General features: G+C 41.9%; 1 protein-coding gene across 12 annotated transcripts in view; it reads right to left on the bottom strand.

Annotated features, from left to right (window-relative positions):
* The window catches only part of pmfbp1 (polyamine modulated factor 1 binding protein 1), a 177476-nt gene that overhangs the window by 47423 nt on the left and 111172 nt on the right, over positions 1-18881 (bottom strand). For all 12 annotated transcript variants that reach the window (XM_083558353.1, XM_083558350.1, XM_083558354.1 and 9 more), the window contains 3 exons: positions 5025-5150; positions 4000-4089; positions 2118-2180 (listed from right to left, as the gene is read on the bottom strand). In XM_083558353.1, the coding sequence (XP_083414479.1) occupies positions 2118-2180; positions 4000-4089; positions 5025-5150 (279 nt within the window). The remainder of the gene's footprint in view (positions 1-2117; positions 2181-3999; positions 4090-5024; positions 5151-18881) is intronic.

Raw genomic sequence — 18881 nt, 5'->3', positions numbered from 1 at the left:
AGCCTGACGGCGAGAGGGTAAGTGCAGTCAGTGGTCAGGTTCATCCCGAAGGTGTTCAGTGGGTGGGGGCAGTGGTGGCGGGTGGTGTTGGTGGTGTTGGTGGGGGGGGGGGTAAGTTCTTTGTTCAGGATGCTAGAGTTCTTTAAACCATGTCTTTTTAAGCACGATTAGTACACAGGGGCATTGTCATACTGTAAAAGGTTTGGGCCTCCATGTTCCATTGAAGGGAAACTGAATTGTACAGCAAATAAATTAATTATGGATAAATTTACACAAATAAATAAATAAATAAATTCCAAACCACAAACAATGTAAATCTGTTTTGGAAGTGCAATTAAAATGTCTATAAACTAACCCTAAGAAAACAGCATTAAAATAGATGTCCATGCACACATACAGTACACACACACACACACACACGCTCACACACCTGCGAATATAATGCAGCTTATTTACGGAGGAAAATTCAGAATGCTCTTCAACCATGTTGGACACAAGATTAAAAGGATTACTCTCTACAGCGAAAATATGCGCTTTATCATTTTAGGTGTGTAAATACATGATTGTGCGTCACATGATGCAATGCAATGCTCATGCAGGTTGTCTATAATTTACGAGTTGGCTGAATCATTTGTCAGTGGTTACCACCATAGCCTGCAACTTGCAAATACCTTCAAACAAACCGCTTGTTCTGTGGTCATTCTGACACCGTGGCGTGTCTATAATATTGCACGCGAGCATATACGTGTTAAAGTGTTCTACAAAGACTTACACACGGTCCGTTCGTATAAGTCTCTAAAAGCCTCTCAGTGTGGCTCACCTTTCAGAGCGCTCACTAAGGGAGCCCCACACTTTCTCTTTCACGACTGCAGCCGAATAAAACGCTCTGTGACGCTATTCAGGTTTCACAGCGGCAGGCTCAATCGACGGAGCCGGAGCGGGAACAAAATACAGAAAAGAGATACAGTTGGAGAGCATACAAACACACGTGACACGACTTATAGGTTTTCCTGACCTCCTTGGAAAATGTTTAAACAGTGACTGTACAAATGATGTCCTCCCCGAACCTCTCTCTCTCTCTCTCTCTCTCTCTCTCTCTCTCTCTCTCTCTCTCACACACACATACACACACACACACACACTATACTATACAAACACAGCACCAGGATGCATGCAATCGACGGGCAAATCCGTGTCGAATTCAGCTTCCCCGCAGCCGTTCAAACAAAAAAGTCTCGAGGGGCCTTTAATGAGTTTTCGACTCAAAGTGGCGACTTGTCCTTTACGAACCGACAAGCTCCTGCGGTGACGGGGCCGGCGCATAAAAGTTGGCGCATGTAAAATGAAGGAGTGTAAGTAAGTGTGAAAATATAGTGCGGAGTGGGCCCTTGGAAGAGGCCTCTATTAATCAAGCTGTCTGCACTTTGTTTTTAGAGTAATCTTGTCCAACCGCTGGAGAAGCACTTAGCCGTAAGTGGCGCTTAGACGGCCTTTGAAGGTGGTGCTTTATTGCAGCCCCAAAACACAGCAAGGCCGTGCCGGGAAAACAATCTGACCCGGGGCTCACAGACCTACACAACACTCTCTCACTCTCCCCTCACACACACACACACACACACACACACACACACACACACACACACACACACACACACACACACGCAGGCAGAGTTATTATTTTACTATACATGACCATCATTCAATCATTTTATTTCTATGCAGTGTTTTGTTTATTTCTATACATTTTATACTATTATTAGTATTTCCTTTTTTGCAACTGTTATTATTTATTTCATTATTATTATTATTATCATCACTTGTCTCTTTTACCGATTTCTGTTTGACTATCATTCTATCCTATAATTTCTGTTGTTAACCCACAATGTTACACTTTGTGCTGCATTAAATGTATAAAATGGATAAAGGGTGCTATATTATTATAGTGTTAATATATAAAGCGCTGAAAAAAAAAATCACCTTGGGGATAATAATAATAACCTCAAATAATCATGAGCAAAAAGAAACAATAGCTCTTTGCTTATAATAGCTATAATCAATCCTGTGGCAGTTTGGAAGATCAGTGGAATAAAGAATGTTCTGAACAAAGAGACAGAGACCTTGTCTTTGAGTCGCAGCTGCTCGTCCCTCAGTCGCACCAACTCCTCCGCCTGACTGCCGTCCTGACAGAGACAGAGGGGTAGAGCGAGAATAAAGACAGAGAGAAACGGGTTTGTAGAAATGTTGCGCTTGGGAATTGATGAGTATGAAATCTTTCTCTCTTCTATCACCACCATGTACTAGTGAAACCGATTATTGACTATGTAACACTGGCTACTATTACTTTTACTGTAATAATAATAATAATAAAAAACGCTGTAATAAACGTGTCCAACAATGTTCAAATTCTTAATTCTGATTGGTCAGGACGTGTTGACCTTTTCTGAATGTCAAATCACAGGTTATTTATTGTTTCTACAGTAACAAATCGTTTACAGCGACTTGCATGAAAAAAAAAATAAACAAACAAATAATTGTATAATTATTGATCTGTCAAATGTGTAATGTAAGGAGTCTCTAGAATCAATGCTTTGTAGTGGTCGAGGTGTAACTTTAAGTTTTTCGAGGCAGAGGTTTTTACATGAATTTGTCAAGAGACTGGCGGTTGATGTAAATTGTTTCTTTAAAAAAAAAAATTGGCAAACAAACAAACAAACAAACAAACATATGACGGGTCTGACTAATCACTATTAGATATAAGGAATAGGGTCATTCGTTATTAGAAAAATAATCTATAATCTATATAGTAACTGTAACTCTGCTTCATAACACCCCTCCATTGTTGATTATTTTCCTGTAGCCTAAAATCGCTTCATGTTTTATTCGTTACAAAAGTGAATCCCAGTCAAAACCGGTGAATGAATTCAAATCAACACGTTTACGCTCTCCATGATAAACACGGTTCACTGAGCAAGCGTGGAAGAAGATCAGAAGCAATATCGCAGTGAAAGACACAGAATGAAAAGATTTCCATTTCGAATTAAGACTTTGTATAAATTTTTTTTCCCAACTGTTATGTCTGAAGATGCTTGGGCAATGCTGTAACTAAATAACGGCCAGTAAATGGAAATGAAACTGAACTGCATGTGGGAGAGAAAGAAAGAGTCGGGGTCCTGTGAGAATCTCATTATGTGCATGAGTGCAGGTCAGGGTGACTGAACGTTCCTTTCATAATCCACACAAAGTACAGGCCGGTGATTTTGATCTCGCTTTCATTCACATGTACAAAACTCCCAATTGATCTATGATTCAATGTGATTAAACACACAATTATCAACACTTATCTTTTCATTCGATTGATTCTAGGAAGTTGTACAGCCACACTGATTTAAGAGCTTCTGGACGTTGTGTTTATGTTTTATATAAAAAAGAAGGAACGATGAGGACGAATGAGGCTGCAATTTTCTGCAAGAAGTGAAACCAGCACAGTTTTAAGCGTGATATGTCACACCAGGAGCACATTGGTTTCAGGGCCCAACAATTGTAGAGCTAAAGTTCGAAACGGCGACCTTCATAGCCGGCTTTAACCCCCTGAGTCATCACCGACCATGAAATGCTGACATTTGGAAACATTTTCAGCTATATAAAACTGAATGTCAAAAAAAAGCTTGATGAGACCTTTGAAATTTTCAAGATCTGTTACGATAAGATGAAATACTTATATGAGAATTCCTGGCACCTCGGTGCTAGCGATGGCATGCAAAACAGCATTCACAGACGGCTGTTGCTCGTCAGGGAGAACCCTTGAACAGGCACTTGTATCTATAACAACATTTAATACTGAGGCCATGTGTCCCTACTCAGAGCTAAAAAAAAACCTCATCCTGGCATTTCAGCACGGACACGCCCATATCGTGTACAATGACAATTTTTTGTGTGTTGGAACACTTTGCAGAGCGTGTGTGTGAGCAGGTGTATCAACATGTACTCGACTCCGCTGACCTCCCTGTCTTTCTCCAGCAGGGCCAGCATCCTGTCAACCTCTCGCTGAAGCTCATCAATCTGGACCTCTTTCAGACGCTGCTCTTCTGCCTACACACACACACACACACACACACACACACACACACACACACACACAAGCACGGAGGTGAGGCACGCTGGGAATGAACACTGGTGCTGTAAAGTGTCAAACGGATGCCTTTGCATAATACATCTCACACCTTTGAAACGATCCATTAGCGAGTGGCGGTGTGAGGACTGCTAAATGAGCGCCGCAAAAAAAGACACAATATCCTCTTGTGCATCTCTCCACATCTTCCTCGCTCTGTCGTTCCTATTCAGCACGAGAGAAGCTCACGCAATCAAACCCTGGAGGCCGTGTGGGAATCAGGACTCAGAATCGGACTCCGGGGTGTGAGAAGAGCTTTATCTCTCACCCTCTTTTCCACCTCCCTCCCCCCCACCATCCCCATCGCTCTGCTCAGACATCATCTGATTTATAATGTTAATACCTCTAATTTCCAAAGCCGGCTTTCCAAAATGCCATTTTCCAATTTGTGTCAAAGCACGTGAGCATTTTTCTTAATGTGGCTTATGACAAGCTTGGCGGATGTGCAATTTAGATGGAGGGTCCTGCAGGCGGGGTGCGGCCGCTTTCTGTGTTTGTCTTCATCAACAAGCTGTGCTGTGTTTTTATTTGAGTGCTTTGGGTTGGTGGTGGGGGAGGTTGGGGGGGCATAAAAAAAAAAATTTGCTTTATAAAACTGGCCGCAGGAAAGAAGGGGGAAAAAAATCCTCCTGTATAATCTCATAATTACATTTCTCATAATAAGAATTATGATGGTGGTAATGATAATGTATTAAAATATGCATTACTATTAAAGATCCAGGATGGAAACGCGGGGTGGTTTTGCGGTCGTTATATGAATATTTATGTTAATTAAAACAAGGCCTGCGCTCCACAATATCTTACCCGCTAACAGGAGCCGTAAAAAGAAAAAAAAAAAGAGGTGGTGTTTTTTTACCCTCAGGGCGGCGTTGTGCAGCTCCTCTCTGATTCGACTCAGCTCTCTCTGGCCCTCTTTGTCTTGGACCTGCAGCTCGGCGTGGGCCTTCTGAAGACTTTGCAGGTCCATGTTGCGCTCCTGCAGCTAAACAAACACACGCACACGCACACACACACACACACACACACACACACACAAACAGTGATGGTCACATCATGGCCAGCAATAAGAGAGAGGGAAACTAAATCTAAGAAAAAGAAGGGGTTTACAGTGTATAATTTGGCATCTTGAAACAAAAACATAACATAATAAAATAACAGGATGACTCAGGACATGAAAAAATTAAATCAAAAACCAAAAATGGACATTTAGAGAAAATCTGATAACTCACAATCGACATATTTTAAAACAAAAACATCTCTAGGAATAACAAGATAATGCGATAAGGAGATAAGTTGAAATGATGACAAATGAAAAAAGAAAAAAAAAAAAAGATGTCAAAGCATTAAGCGGACATAACTAAATTCGGGCTTTTTTTGACCTCACATTTGCAATGATTTTGTACTGAAAACTTCACAGACTAGAATTTTTATACAGCCCTGTGCTGCCTCTAACACTTAGCATGGCTTGTAGCTGAATGCTAAAGAGACCTGAGCGAACACTCCTGAGCGAACACTCCCTCCACTTATCTCCACCTGCAATGGATGTTCATCGAGCGCCGTTCTCAACACCATAACAGCCACCTCCTGTCCCATCACGCTATCAGGGTAAAAAAAAAAGAACCACAAAAAAAAAAAAAGAAAAAAGTAACAAGTTGTCAGAAATGAAATTTCAATTCATCCAGTCCCCTTATACACGAGCGCAGGGAGCTCGGCGAAGAGCGAGTGGATGGGGATCAATAGTGTTTAGACAGCGGAGCAGATTTTCTAAGCGCCAGATCAATAGGAAAGAGAGAGGAGAAAAATACCCCGGCTTTTCTTTGGGTGTTGTAGTAAATACGAACAAATCAGTGGCCTTAGGCTAAATGGATTGACCAGCTGTTTCCGACTCCTGTGCTGTAAATAAAGATCTATTGGGTAGCTCTGACGGAGACCTAGAGGTGTGTAGAGGGAGCGCCACTGTGCCAAAAGCGCCTCGAACACACGCCTGCGTCAACCTGAGCGAAGAACGCGTAGCAAAAACGGGGTATTTATACAGTAACAATTACCCCAAGAACCTGAAAGACTTTTCCAGCTTTCTTCCTGCTCACTATTTACTTATATCTTATGCATTTTCACAAGTCGGAAAATCCATTTTGCTGCCTGTTCTATTGTGTTTATGTGGCATTCAAATGACAATTTTCTCTGGTCTTCATTTTTTCTCACTTATTTTCTGTGTCCAGTAAGAAACAAAGTAAAAAAAAAAAGACTACATATTAATTACTCATGACTGAAAAATGATTCACAATTGAGAAAAAAAAAACTTTTAATAAATTTTATATCTTTTTATCAAGGTCAATAGTGTTTCTAGAATTTCCTAGACTTACAATTTTGTATAGCAGAAACCAAGTTAGATGCAAACCTTCGTGCTCGTTTTTCGCAGCTCGTTACACTGGTCGATTACAGCTTTTTCTTTTTTGTTGTTTTTTTTTTTCGAGAAGTGAAGAGCTGTCCTTGGGTAAACGAGTGCAACTTCACTCCTGCACAGCAGCTGGAATGAAAGAGCCGAACTTGATCAGTTCAGCAACTTTGCTCTAATTACCGGTGGCTCTGCGGGCTATGGTGAGCGCGCTGGAGCCGAGCGAGCGTGATATATGGAGGTGCTCGAAGGCCGTAGCCTAAACAAAAACACCTCAGCCAGGCCAAAACAATAAAGAGCGGGGCTGACTTCGCTCCAAATGAAAACATTCATCAATATAAGGGCAGAGAAATATGGAAATAAAAGTGTGAACTCCATTATTGGCCGCTCGGCAGGACGGACCGGGGGCCTGGCCCGTGTTTGCTGAAGTGACAGGGCTTGAGAAAGTGTCTAGCTCTGTAATATTCAGTCCATCTCAGGAGCCCATCTATTATAAGTGTGCACACACACACACACACACACACACACACACACAACACACACACACACACACACACACACACACACACACACACACACACACACACACACACACACACACACACACACACACACACACACACACAGAGCTGAAAAGTGATTGATAATCAACCCCATTCTGCCAGTCAGAAAGGATGCCAGTGATGTGAATAACTGTGCTGTGTGACTGGACTAACAGACTGTTTGTGTAACACTGAGTGCAAACACATGTCCAACTGAGACCAAACACACACACACATACACACACACAGCTGAATTTGAATGTCCTCACAGATAAATTACCTTGATTATACCATCTCTCTCTCTCTCTCTCTCTCTCTCTTTCACACACACATACTAATGATTTATAAAGTGCTTGATGTTTTCACAAATCTTCTGGAATGTTCCACACACATTGATTCACTCAACCTGGTTTTACACATACAAATTCTTAACCCTCGGCATGACCTTAGAAAAGATGATAAAACGTACGTTTTATCCCTTCATCGTTACTACCGCATTTGATAAAGGTTTGTGGACACGTGACCGAAAACATCTGCTTTTGGAGCATCCTATCCCACATTTAGTCTTCATTTGCTTTTATAAGAACCTCCTCTCTTCTGGGAAAATGTTCCATTGGATTTGGGAGTGTGCTTGTGGAGATTTGTGAATTTTCATTCAGCTACACGGGTGTTAGTCAAGTCAGGTACTGATGTAGGTGAGGAGGCCTGGGGTGCATTCAGTGTTGCAATTCATCCCAGAGGTGTTCAGTAGGGATTAAGTTTTAGTTCTATAGCAGGATCTTCCACTCCAACCCATGTAAACCATATCTTCACAGAGCTGGCTTTGTGCACGGAAGCATCTTCATGCTGGAACACATTCGGGTCTCCTAGTTCAAGTGACGGGAAAATGAACGCGAGCACATCCAGAGACATCTTACACAATTGTGTGCTTCCAATCTTTGTAGCAACAGTCTGAGGAAAAACTACACGTGGCTAAAAAGGTTCATGAAGTGTATGGTTATTTTTGAAGCACATTCGCAGAAGGTTAGAACCTGTTAGTTTGAAGTTATTAAAACAAAAAAATTCAGACAAACCACGAAGCAAAGACTCCTCCGACCTGAACTTTACCTAGGTTGCCACTGGAAACCTCACAGTAATAACAATTTTTATTTTAATTATGTTTGGCATCTGCTAAACAAGCCCTGGTATAAATAAATCTCAGTACTGCTTTTATAGAACATTTATCCCCACTTTCTGCCAATCAGAGCTGAGAACTGAACAGCGCAGTTGTATAACTGTAAGTAAACATTATTGTCTTGGACATATAGACAGAGAGGAAATAAAGTTTATAGACATCACCATACCCTCTATCCTACAATCCTCCTCCTCCCATAAACACCAGGACCTGTATGCACAAACTGCCATTAAATATTTACACAACTTCCAGTTAATTCTAGCTTTTTCCCTGAGCTCCTTCCTATTTCTTGTGCTGTAACAGGCTGGCTTTTTAAATATTAAAGCTGTTCATCTCTGCTTGGTCTCTCTCTCTCTCTCTCTCTCTCTCTCTCTCTCTCTCTCTCTCTCTCTCTCTCTCTCTCTCTCTCTCTCTCTCTCTCTCTCTCTCTCTCTCTCTCTCTCTCTCTCTCTCTCTCTCTCTCTCTCTCTCTCTCTCTCTCTCTCTCTCTCTCTCTCTCTCTCTCTCTCTCTCTCTCTCTCTCTCTCTCTCTCTGTGGCACCTTATGAGATCGCATTTCCCCAGACAGGAAAGTGAAGAGCGGCTGCTGTTATTAACCCTGTCTGTGGGGGCTTCTGGGCGGCTTCAACATTGAGGTCCACGTTAAAGTTTTCTTCTCTTCTGACAGGTCAAAGCACGACTGAGGTGGACTGATTATGGCCACGGCGCTTTTTTGTCTGCCCGCTTCGAGGCGGTGTTTGATGCCAGGTGTCAAAAAGCACTCGTCTCACTGCCTCGCCTCAAAAAAACCCCCCAAAAAAACCCTGTACCTTGTCTTTAGTGAAACCCATGTTTTATTCATAAAAGGGAATTTTTGGCTGCGGAGAAACTCCCAGAGCACAACTACAACTCATTACTCCATGAGAAGTAATTTGAAGCTTTGGGGATAATTAATTCACTCTGATTAAAAAAGATTTGTAAAGAGTGAGACTTGCTGGCAGACAGGTGAGACACAAAACATGCTCTTGTAAATGTATGTCATTGGAAAGACTGAAGACGGCTTTGACAGTGTGGTGGACAGGTCCGTCCCCCACTTCATCACCAGGTATCTTGATTGCAGTGTGTGTGCACGTGTGTGTGTGTGTGTGTGTGTTCCTGGACCTGGCCTCCATGCTCTAATGGGTAACTCTGGGCACTTGAGCAGGCACCAGCCCCAGGCTATTCTATAAGTGGTCTTTACTTTTACTGGGAGAGCTCAGGTGGTCTCTAGGGGACACGGGATGAGTGGTGGATGGAGGGCGTGGAGGGAGGAGAAGCTCTGCTCTCTCTTTTCCTACGCAAGCCTCTGAATAATATATCCATACATCATCAAGGCCGTGTCAGAGGGTGATTCACGGCGCAGGACTCGCCCAAACCACCACGGTATTAGCTTTAATAATGCAGGCCTGGGTTAGGCGCTTACTCTTTCCTGACAAATATGGGCAAATCAATTAATTCCCACTGACATTCTCCCCGAAAGCATGTAATATAAATTCCATGCGGCTTGGGCTTTCCGTGTTTTTTTTTCTCTCTTTCTTTTTCTTTTTTCAAAAGGGAGGGCAAATATCAGAGTCAAATCCTCGCTTTCGGCCTCTAATTTCTGCAACCCTCAACAAGGCGGCATGTTTGTTTTTGCTGTAAACATCACTTAAACGTATTACAGACATCCGATGAGGAGCAGATGGAGAAATAAGTGTATTCTGGTTTCTGTGAGCGCTAAGGTTAAAGCTGTGACTAACAATCTCAATATTCTGACTGACAGTTCCTACACGCTTGAAATTCATATCAGTAATGTTGCTAGAACATCCTAAGGCCTACAAGAATCTGCTTCCATTTAGATATTACTCCTGTCACACTGATGACTTCTAGCTACTGCTCTCATTTGGAGCATAATGGTATGATCCTGAGGCCTACATGGTTCTGTTCCTTTTTAAAATCTTCTTGCCATCCAATCATTCACAAGGTTCTGCTCCAATACAGATCTTAGTGCTGTCAGTTATTTGGGTGCTACTTCTGCTCCTACATGGATCCCAATGCTTTCATTCGCTCACCCTATATGGCCATCCTGGGCCATCATATACGATCATCCTGATGTTTTTGCTCCTATTATGATCCTACTACTACTGCCCTGCAAAATGTTGATACTATTTTGACCCTATTCTTTCGAAGAAGCCTAAAGATTTTTCAGTTTAGATGCTGTTCCTGCAAATTCTCTAGCTGGGATTTTTTCGCCTTTTGTATTCACTGCTCGTTGCCCTCATGTCTGTAGATGCTTCATAGCTATCAGCAAAAGGAATTATACATACAAGGAGCACATACAGTATGTACTCATTTTATTCTATGTTCTATATGTTGTGAATGTATCGTCTTAGCAATCAACCGGCTGCAACTCCAAGGACAAAAGATACTTAAAATTCAGAGAAGCAATTGTGTCCACTCTACAGTGGGAAAAAAATGGACTGAGAAAAAAGAAAGAGAGCGAAAGAGAGCGAGAGAGAGAGAGAGAGAGAGAGAGAGAGAGAGAGAGAGAGAGAGAGAGAGAGAGAGAGAGTGAGAGAGAATGTGTAAGAGTGACCCAATTAAAACAATGTGGAGTGTTTGTGTTGTGCAGGCGATGGTAACGGCTTTAATGACGAGGCTGCAGAAACTCTGGAATGTTCCCTAATGGGCTCCTCTCGCACTTTTCCTCTCTAATGAAACTCATCCTCCACCATCACCACCCAAGCCCCAACCTGTCCTTTGTCTGTCAATGTGCGGTTCATAAATATTGTCTTATCATTATCGTCATCATTTTTTCCTGATATGCCAGAAAAATTCTGAGGCAATTACCAAAGTGACAGGTGAAACGAGAGCGCCGTGTGGCGTGAAATGAACGGTTGCCAAGGAAACCATGGGCGAGAAACAGCTTGCTGTGTTGGTCCTGTGACACCCCCCGAACACACACACACACACACACACACACACACACACACACACACACACACACACACACACATATACAAACACACACACACACACACACGAAACACACAGCACTAGGCTTAAAGAGACTTGAGTGTATAGAGATGGTTAAGTGCACTGGCTAGTGGTGCCCAAAGGTCAGCTGACTTTGTGTGTGTGTGTGTGTGTGTGTGTGTGTGTGTGTGTGTGTGTGTCTGTGTGCGTGCATGCATGCATGACAGAAAAGATATACTACACAACCAATTAGATTTACAGCCTACAGGAATAATCTGCATTTTAAGCACCTGCAGCCATTAATCCAGCAGGAACACTGTAAATCAGTGCTAGAACTGAGAGATACACACACCATCTCTGCACGCATAACCATATTCACACACACACACACACACACACACACACACACACACACACACACACACTTTTCAGCTACTAATGAGTTCATTGCCAGGTCTACAGCGCAATGTTTAATATACCCATTATGGCTTGGATTCATTACTGCTCGGAAAAAGCTTGAAACCTGAATAAAAAGTTTCTTTCCCAAAGTTAATGCCCGTTTTTCCAAACTAATACGTTAAGCACTGGTTACAGTAAAGCTATTCTAATACAGAGCAGATAAATCCGGAATGCAGTCCTTACTCACAGTGGGGAGATGGCTTTGTGGGAGTGAAAGCTAAATCTAAAGCTCATGGCATGACACTGGGTTACATTATAGCCACAAGCTGTATGACTCTGGCAAATACACATTTATGTATATAGAAGCTACCGCCATATACCATTCTGGGGATGTGGGATTTTTTATAATGTGATTTACAGTACATTCATTTTCAAAGGGATACAAGCTTTTGACTGCATTTTATCCAAAGCATTACCACAAAAGCATCATACTATCTTTGTTTGGCTATTTAACCAGGCAAATGTAGAATTATGAATAAATACATAAATGTTTTTAAAGAATTGAGAACTTGTGTACATTGTTCCAATTACTTATAGTGAACAGATATTGGGGAAGGGGACGAGGGTTTCCGCAGGTTTCACCAAGTCAAGACCTAGATTAAATTGTATTTTTTATTTTTTTACTTTTTAAGACTCTGCAGAAACCCTGGGGACAGAAAAAAAAAGAACAAACCCATTCATTTCCATGAATGGTATGAAAAGGTTTTTAACCTCTCTATATTAGGGTTACTGGGAACCTGGGTGTGGTGTTAAGCAAGAGTCTGGTGACTGGGCCAATGGAAGCTTGATTGGACCCACCATCTTTTGGGCTCACCTTGTGCAAGATAAGGGGTGGAAGTAAGATCAGGTGTAAATGTCAGTCAGGCTGCAGGTATGTGACAGGCGAGACCCTTGGAATGAAATAGAAGTGTACACTATGAGGCCAAATGTTTGTGGATCCCCAAACATCATAATCATATGCTTGCTGAGCATTCAATTCCAGATTTAGTCCTCCTTTGCTGTTTTAATAATTTTCACTCTACTGGAAAGGGTTTCCTGTAGATGTTGGCTGTGGACATTTGTGTACTTTAGCCATAAGAGCATTAGTGAGATCAGACTCTGACATTTCAATGTCGAAAAAGGCTCCAGAAAAAAATTCTTTCTAAATGTGTTTAGCAGGGTTAAGTTCAGGGCTTTGTGCAAGAGACGGAGGTTCTTTTTCTTGTGCACTTCTTGTGTCATGCTGGAACACGTTCGAGCCTTTTAGTTCCAGTGAAAGGAAACCTGTAATGCTACAGTGCACAAAGACATCCAACCAGAAGCACATCATTTCCAACGTAACCCAACTTGTCGACATTTAGGCCAAAGAGGCAACTACAATTTTCAGCTCTCTATTTGTGTTTAATTTGACACAAAGGCGTACCATGCTGTGCACCACAGCACATCTATTGCACATTATTTGTATTATGTGTAATGCTTTCTGCTGCTAATTAGCATCATTATTCCATTCAAGACTCAATATTAGTCCGAAATAAAGAATTCTGCCTGCACCATTACTTTAATTCCCTTACAGCGTACACGGTGAAGAACTTCTGCTCTTTCATCATAATGGACACAGTGATGGAAAAGTTAATTGATGGTTCTACAAAACAACAGTTAAAGGTGAGAGCAAAGACATCAGGCCTCAAGGACAAGCTTTTCTCCTCTGCTTGGCCAATTATTGCTGATTAGCGCTGTTTCGAAAAACAAAACCGCGCCGCAACGTAAATCAAACGTGTTCTCCATCTGCACGCCGACACGGATGACGAGGTTTAAAATGCTTCTATAAATATATAAGCGAATTCAAAATTGAATGTGCCAGAGCGGGCAGGAGGGGGGTGGGTGGTTGGTGGGGTTGGGCTAACGGAGATGCAATTACGGATCTAATCAGAGCTTTGTGCGTGAAGGTGCGGCTCTCTCCTTTCTCGTTCCTATTTGCATCATAACGCGGCGTGCAATATTAATTTCCGAGTTTACTGCTTATTGGAAGCGCAAAGTAGGAAAAGCCATTAAGGCTGCAAATAGGAAAGCTATTTGCTGTCACACGCATTCGGCTCTATTAAAGAAAAAAAAAAAATCTTGTTAACCGTTTGGAATTAGAGTCATTTTTGGCGAGAGGCACTCTGTAGCAGGGCCACAGAAATAAGTAATCATGCCCGGTTTTCCCTCTCCCTGTCTGTCTTTCTCCCTCTCACTATCTTGCTTTCTTTTCTTTATTTGCGGAGGACAGCAGGGACGAAGTTAGAGGGCGTCATGGGTGAGCAAGTGCATGTACAGGCAATTAAAGTTGCTATCTGTTTGGCTAATGTGCACACAGACAGATGCGCTCTTCCACACGACCTGGGGCTCAGGAAGGGAGAAAGAGAACAGACGCTGACTGGTCAGCTGATCTCTTCGCCTGGGCCTGATCGCGGTTATTAATCCAATCTTACGGACTGCAGCAGAATCTCGTCCGAGACGAACATTATCACTGTAAACACATTAGGTTTATTCATTTGGAGGACGCTTTTATCCAAAGTGACTTTACTTTTTCAAATAGGTCTGAATGTCTGAATGCAATCAGAGCATGTAGATGAACCTGTGAGGGGGTTAAGGACCTTGATTAAGAAACCCGCAGTGGCTCTTTGGAAGATGGCGAGGATAAATCGCAGCACTGTCGGTCACTGCTTGTTGAAAAAAAAAAATTATGAGATGATGAATTTGAATGATGAAGGAGGAAAGGGATTCTCTTTCTTACTCAGGACCTCAGGGAACAAGTTCACTTATCTAGCAAGGCTTTTGCTTAATGCCATTGAATTAATCTGGAATTGCACTCGACAAGCCAATCTAAACAATGGTAATGAAAATTTAGTAGGAAAAAATGTAATAATTCCACAGCCACACGACTCCAGCTCCGGGGTTCGGTCTCGGCTTGAGATGGCTGTCCAAGTTCTACTCCTTTAAGGTTTCCTCGGTTTTCCGTGTAAAAACTGGGTTTGACAAGAAATCGGGCGACTGCACGAATACTCCATCCATGGAGTATTCCTGTTCTTACATCCAGTGTTCCCAATATAGTGCGACATCGGCCAGGAACAACGCTTATTAAACACGAATGAACGAAAAACAACAACCTGCCTAAACCTATTTGCTAGCTAAGCCATTATTATAACCCAATAAAACTATTATAACATAATTTGCGATATAATTAAATAGTATAAGGATGCTCAAACATACGAGAGAAATGCTCTTTTATTATGTTCCGGCTGAACATTGTTTATTCTCATTTCTGCAGCTTTAAATGTAGTCTTATAAACACATCAAAGGCGATCTCTCATCTCAGGGAACACTAAGAACCAAAAACTCTGAAAAAAAAGTGCCATGCTGTACGAGCTCATCTCTGTTTTAATCGAATCTCTCTACATCACAGCGCAGCTCTAGTACAGAATCAGCGAGAGATAGAGTAAGAGATAGAGCGAGAGCGAGAGAAAGAGAGAGAGAGAGAGAGAGAGAGAGAGAGAGAGAGAGAGAGAGAGAGAGAGAGAGAGAGAGAGCGAGAGTCGATTTATGGATGCTCCATCGCTAAGGTCCATGGAGGTGTTTTATGGTTGGACCTGCAGGGCCCATTAAGGTGACGTGTGGTGCTCCGAGCCGACCGCGGCTATCGATCGGTAGTGCCGGGCCCTGGCCCTGGCCTGCCTAGTTAAAAACTGCTGCGCATGTGTGTAGGGAAATGAAAACGGAGACCTTGGTGTGCAATGGTCTGTGTGAGGAAGAAAGCGAGCTGAGAAAACAAAAAAAAAAAAAAAAAAAAAGAAGTAACATAAAAAAAAAGAGGGATTTTAAATCTTCCTCTCTGGCTGCTCGTGTGAAGTCGGTGCTGCTCCGGTACTGAAAGTGGGCTCTGTTTCCTTAAAGAGGAAAATGAATGCAGAGGGTGAAAAATGGATAGTTGTTGAAACGGTAAGTAACTGCAGATTATAGTCTCGCACACGCACACACACACACACACACACACACACACACACACACACACACACACACACACACACACACAGTGTATGACCCTAAAGGAAGAGCAGTAAGGCTTAGCGAGAAAGAGAACACATCAGTATTAAGTACATGTAGATAAAAGGAAAGCTAGACATCCCAGGTATGAGACACAAAGAGCTTTTGGGAGAAGGAAACTCACACTGAGAAACTGACAGAGTGAGCAAATTAAAACACTAAAGAACATGTGTTGCATTAAGATAACGCGCGAGTTACGCGCATATCCTTCGAACGGGCCGGGAGTTGAGAAACAGAAAAAAGAATGAATGAGATTTTTTTCAATATCGTCGAATTTTACTGGGATTTCTCCTTTAAGATTTAACATGTAGGAATAATTAAAGAAAACATTCTAATGGGATGTACAGCTGTAAAACAAATAATCCTCATCAGCGTGGAGGTGTGTCAAAGCAAACAACATTTCGAGACATGATTTCTGTCGCTAGTTATGTCTAAATCAGGTTTGAAGTTCCAAGCTGCAACAGAAGGTGGAATCGAGACTCAGTATCTGTAAAGGCTTAGATGTATGTAAAAGTGTTACCTTCTCATAGAAGATCTTGCATCAAGGCTTTATAATGACCCTCAGACAAAATTAAGAAGGTCACCCATTTGATAAATCAGTATGTATGGAAAACACCATATACAGCCACATTATCTATTTTCAACACATTAACGTATTTTTATATTTACAATACACGACTTGAGCTCAGAGTCGCACGTTTGTTGACTTCTTCAATAAACTTTGTGATTCTAAATCCTGATTTCAAGATCTATGAAGTTTCATGTATCAAACAGCGGTGCTGGTCTCGGCCTGCTCTCGTTAGCGCACCTCTCTACCACCATTAAGAGGTTTCCATCAGAATTAATTGAAAGACGGATTAAAAATAAATTAAGAAAAATGCAGCAAGAAAGCGACGCCACGCGCTTCATAAATCACGCCTCCTAAAAGCGGGAGCTGGCTCGCCGTAATTAAGCCCAGACTATTTATTTTCTCCTGATGGTATAAATTAGAATTCAGACGCTGTGATTATATTAGCAGAGCGGCTGTCATGTGGAATTGCTGAAGAATGTACGGAATATTTTAGGGATACAAACAGGAGTGAGGGAGGGATAAAAAGCTAAAATAAAAGGGGGGCACAAAATCCCCCACAAACAATAGAGAAAAAAAATAAACACAATAGAAAGTAATTGGACCTTTCCTATAAATGACAATGATATAGAAGGTGTTTAATAAAAACAGGATCAAATAGTTGTAGATGTTTTGCCTGATCATGTTGTGTGCCAATGTTGTGGCTGCACACTGCCTCCTCGTGGGCACCGTGCCCTGGCTGGCCCTGTTCCAGACCCTGATTCCTACACAGGCACACACACACACACACACACACACATACTTTCACGGTCGAAGTCTGTATGTTCAACTCAGCGCCCCAAAAAAATACATCCACTTCAGGAACCTCTTTGGGAATACAGAAACTTTTCAAACAACACAGGAGCCACAGAGGAACTGAGATGAGTTTTTTGGAACCACAGAGAAACCCAGTCACAGTCATAAACCCTAGTCTATGATTCTAGTCATGATTCTAAAAATTGATGGACGAGATTGCCCTTACTATAAAGTATAAAGCAACTGATAAAAAAATAAAAAATACAGTGAGGTAAGATTAATGAAGTGGTCGCTCAGTGTTTAAGGCGTTGGACTTTTTGAGGTTGTAAGTTCAAATTCCAGCACCACCGAGCTTCCTCTTCAGGGCCCTTCATCAAGGTCCTTAACCATCAACTGCTCAGTTGTATGAATGAAATAAATGTAACTTTTTTTTGTTTGTTTTTTCAGGCGTCCACCAGAAATGCAGATGTAATCAGTCTCACATCAATTTCCTTCACAGACCAAAGACCCTGCGGTTTGAATTGTGGTTTTGAGATGCTCATGAATTCACGGATCAACAGTTAAATCAGCGTGAAGCAAAAGTAACCGCTAGGTCTTGTATCACTTCCTGGTAGCTCCTGTATGGCTGCAGCTAGACGGCAAAGAACAAACACTACAGCTAAACAGAATATGTTCCGGCCCGATGTCAAGTAAATGTCAAGAATTTGGCAGACAATAAAGGAATAATAATAATAATAAAATAATAAAAAAAACAGTTGTGTAAAGACAAAAGGAGAGATTGGATGTAAAAGCTTTTAAGCAGTGCAGGACAGAGTGGTTAGGTGTGCTGTTATCCTCTAGAGAGCACAGAAAAAAGGCAGGCGGAGTGTATGAGTGCTGCTGTCCCCACGGCCACACACAGATTTGGGTCTCAGTGGAGGACAGGTGCTAGACAAGAGTGCCCCCCCCTACCCATACACACATACATACACACACACTGTGTATGACAGACTTTCTGTTAAAGAGTGATTTTTTAGTTTCTTGAGCCCAAAGCAGATTTGTCCAGCTGCTCTGGCTTAAGGACAGGAACAAACAAAAAGTAAGAACCTGGCGAGTTTGGGCTTTTAAACAACATTTGCTATAAAAAACTGCCTGTACTCAACGTTGGAGCAGAACAAACGTTGTATGCTGAGTCTTAGGAGGAGAAAAATGAAACCATGAAGATCCTGAAGGTTTTTTGTTTGGGAGGACTTTCCGAGGAGTTTTCCGGCTCGGCGGAACAAAGAGTTCACAACGGTGATCCAGTCCATCTTACCTGAGCGGTTTCGAGCCAAAAGGATACGGGGTGTAGGCATCGCACTGTGTATCATAGTGTGTGTGTGTGTGTGTGTGTGCATGTGTTTAATACGTTGTTTTGTGTTAAAGCGTTTTATGGGTTAAAGGGTTCGGCTTGGGGAAGTTCCAGCTCCGCCGTTAAACTTTTGGATCTGCAGCAAAAACTCTTTTGGCTCTGTCATAATTGAGTTTGAGGGTGAATATTAATAAAATAATATCGATCGCATTCGAGAATGATTTTAAAGGTGACACCTATTCATTCAAAGCCTCCTCTTTTATGTAAGGCTTATTTAGCTAAAATGATAACGAGACCTATTCAATGTGACTAAAAATATCATTTCCTATATGTAAATAGGTCACATTTAGTAAAAGCTATCAGCTATCAACCCATATCTTTTTCAGCGTGTGGCAAAACATGCACAGACATATAG

Source organism: Silurus aristotelis (assembly GCF_946808225.1).
Source record: "Silurus aristotelis genome assembly, chromosome: 13".
Lineage (NCBI taxonomy): Eukaryota > Metazoa > Chordata > Actinopteri > Siluriformes > Siluridae > Silurus > Silurus aristotelis.
The sequence above is the reverse complement of the archived record's forward strand: the minus strand, read 5'-3'. Positions and strand labels throughout refer to the sequence as shown.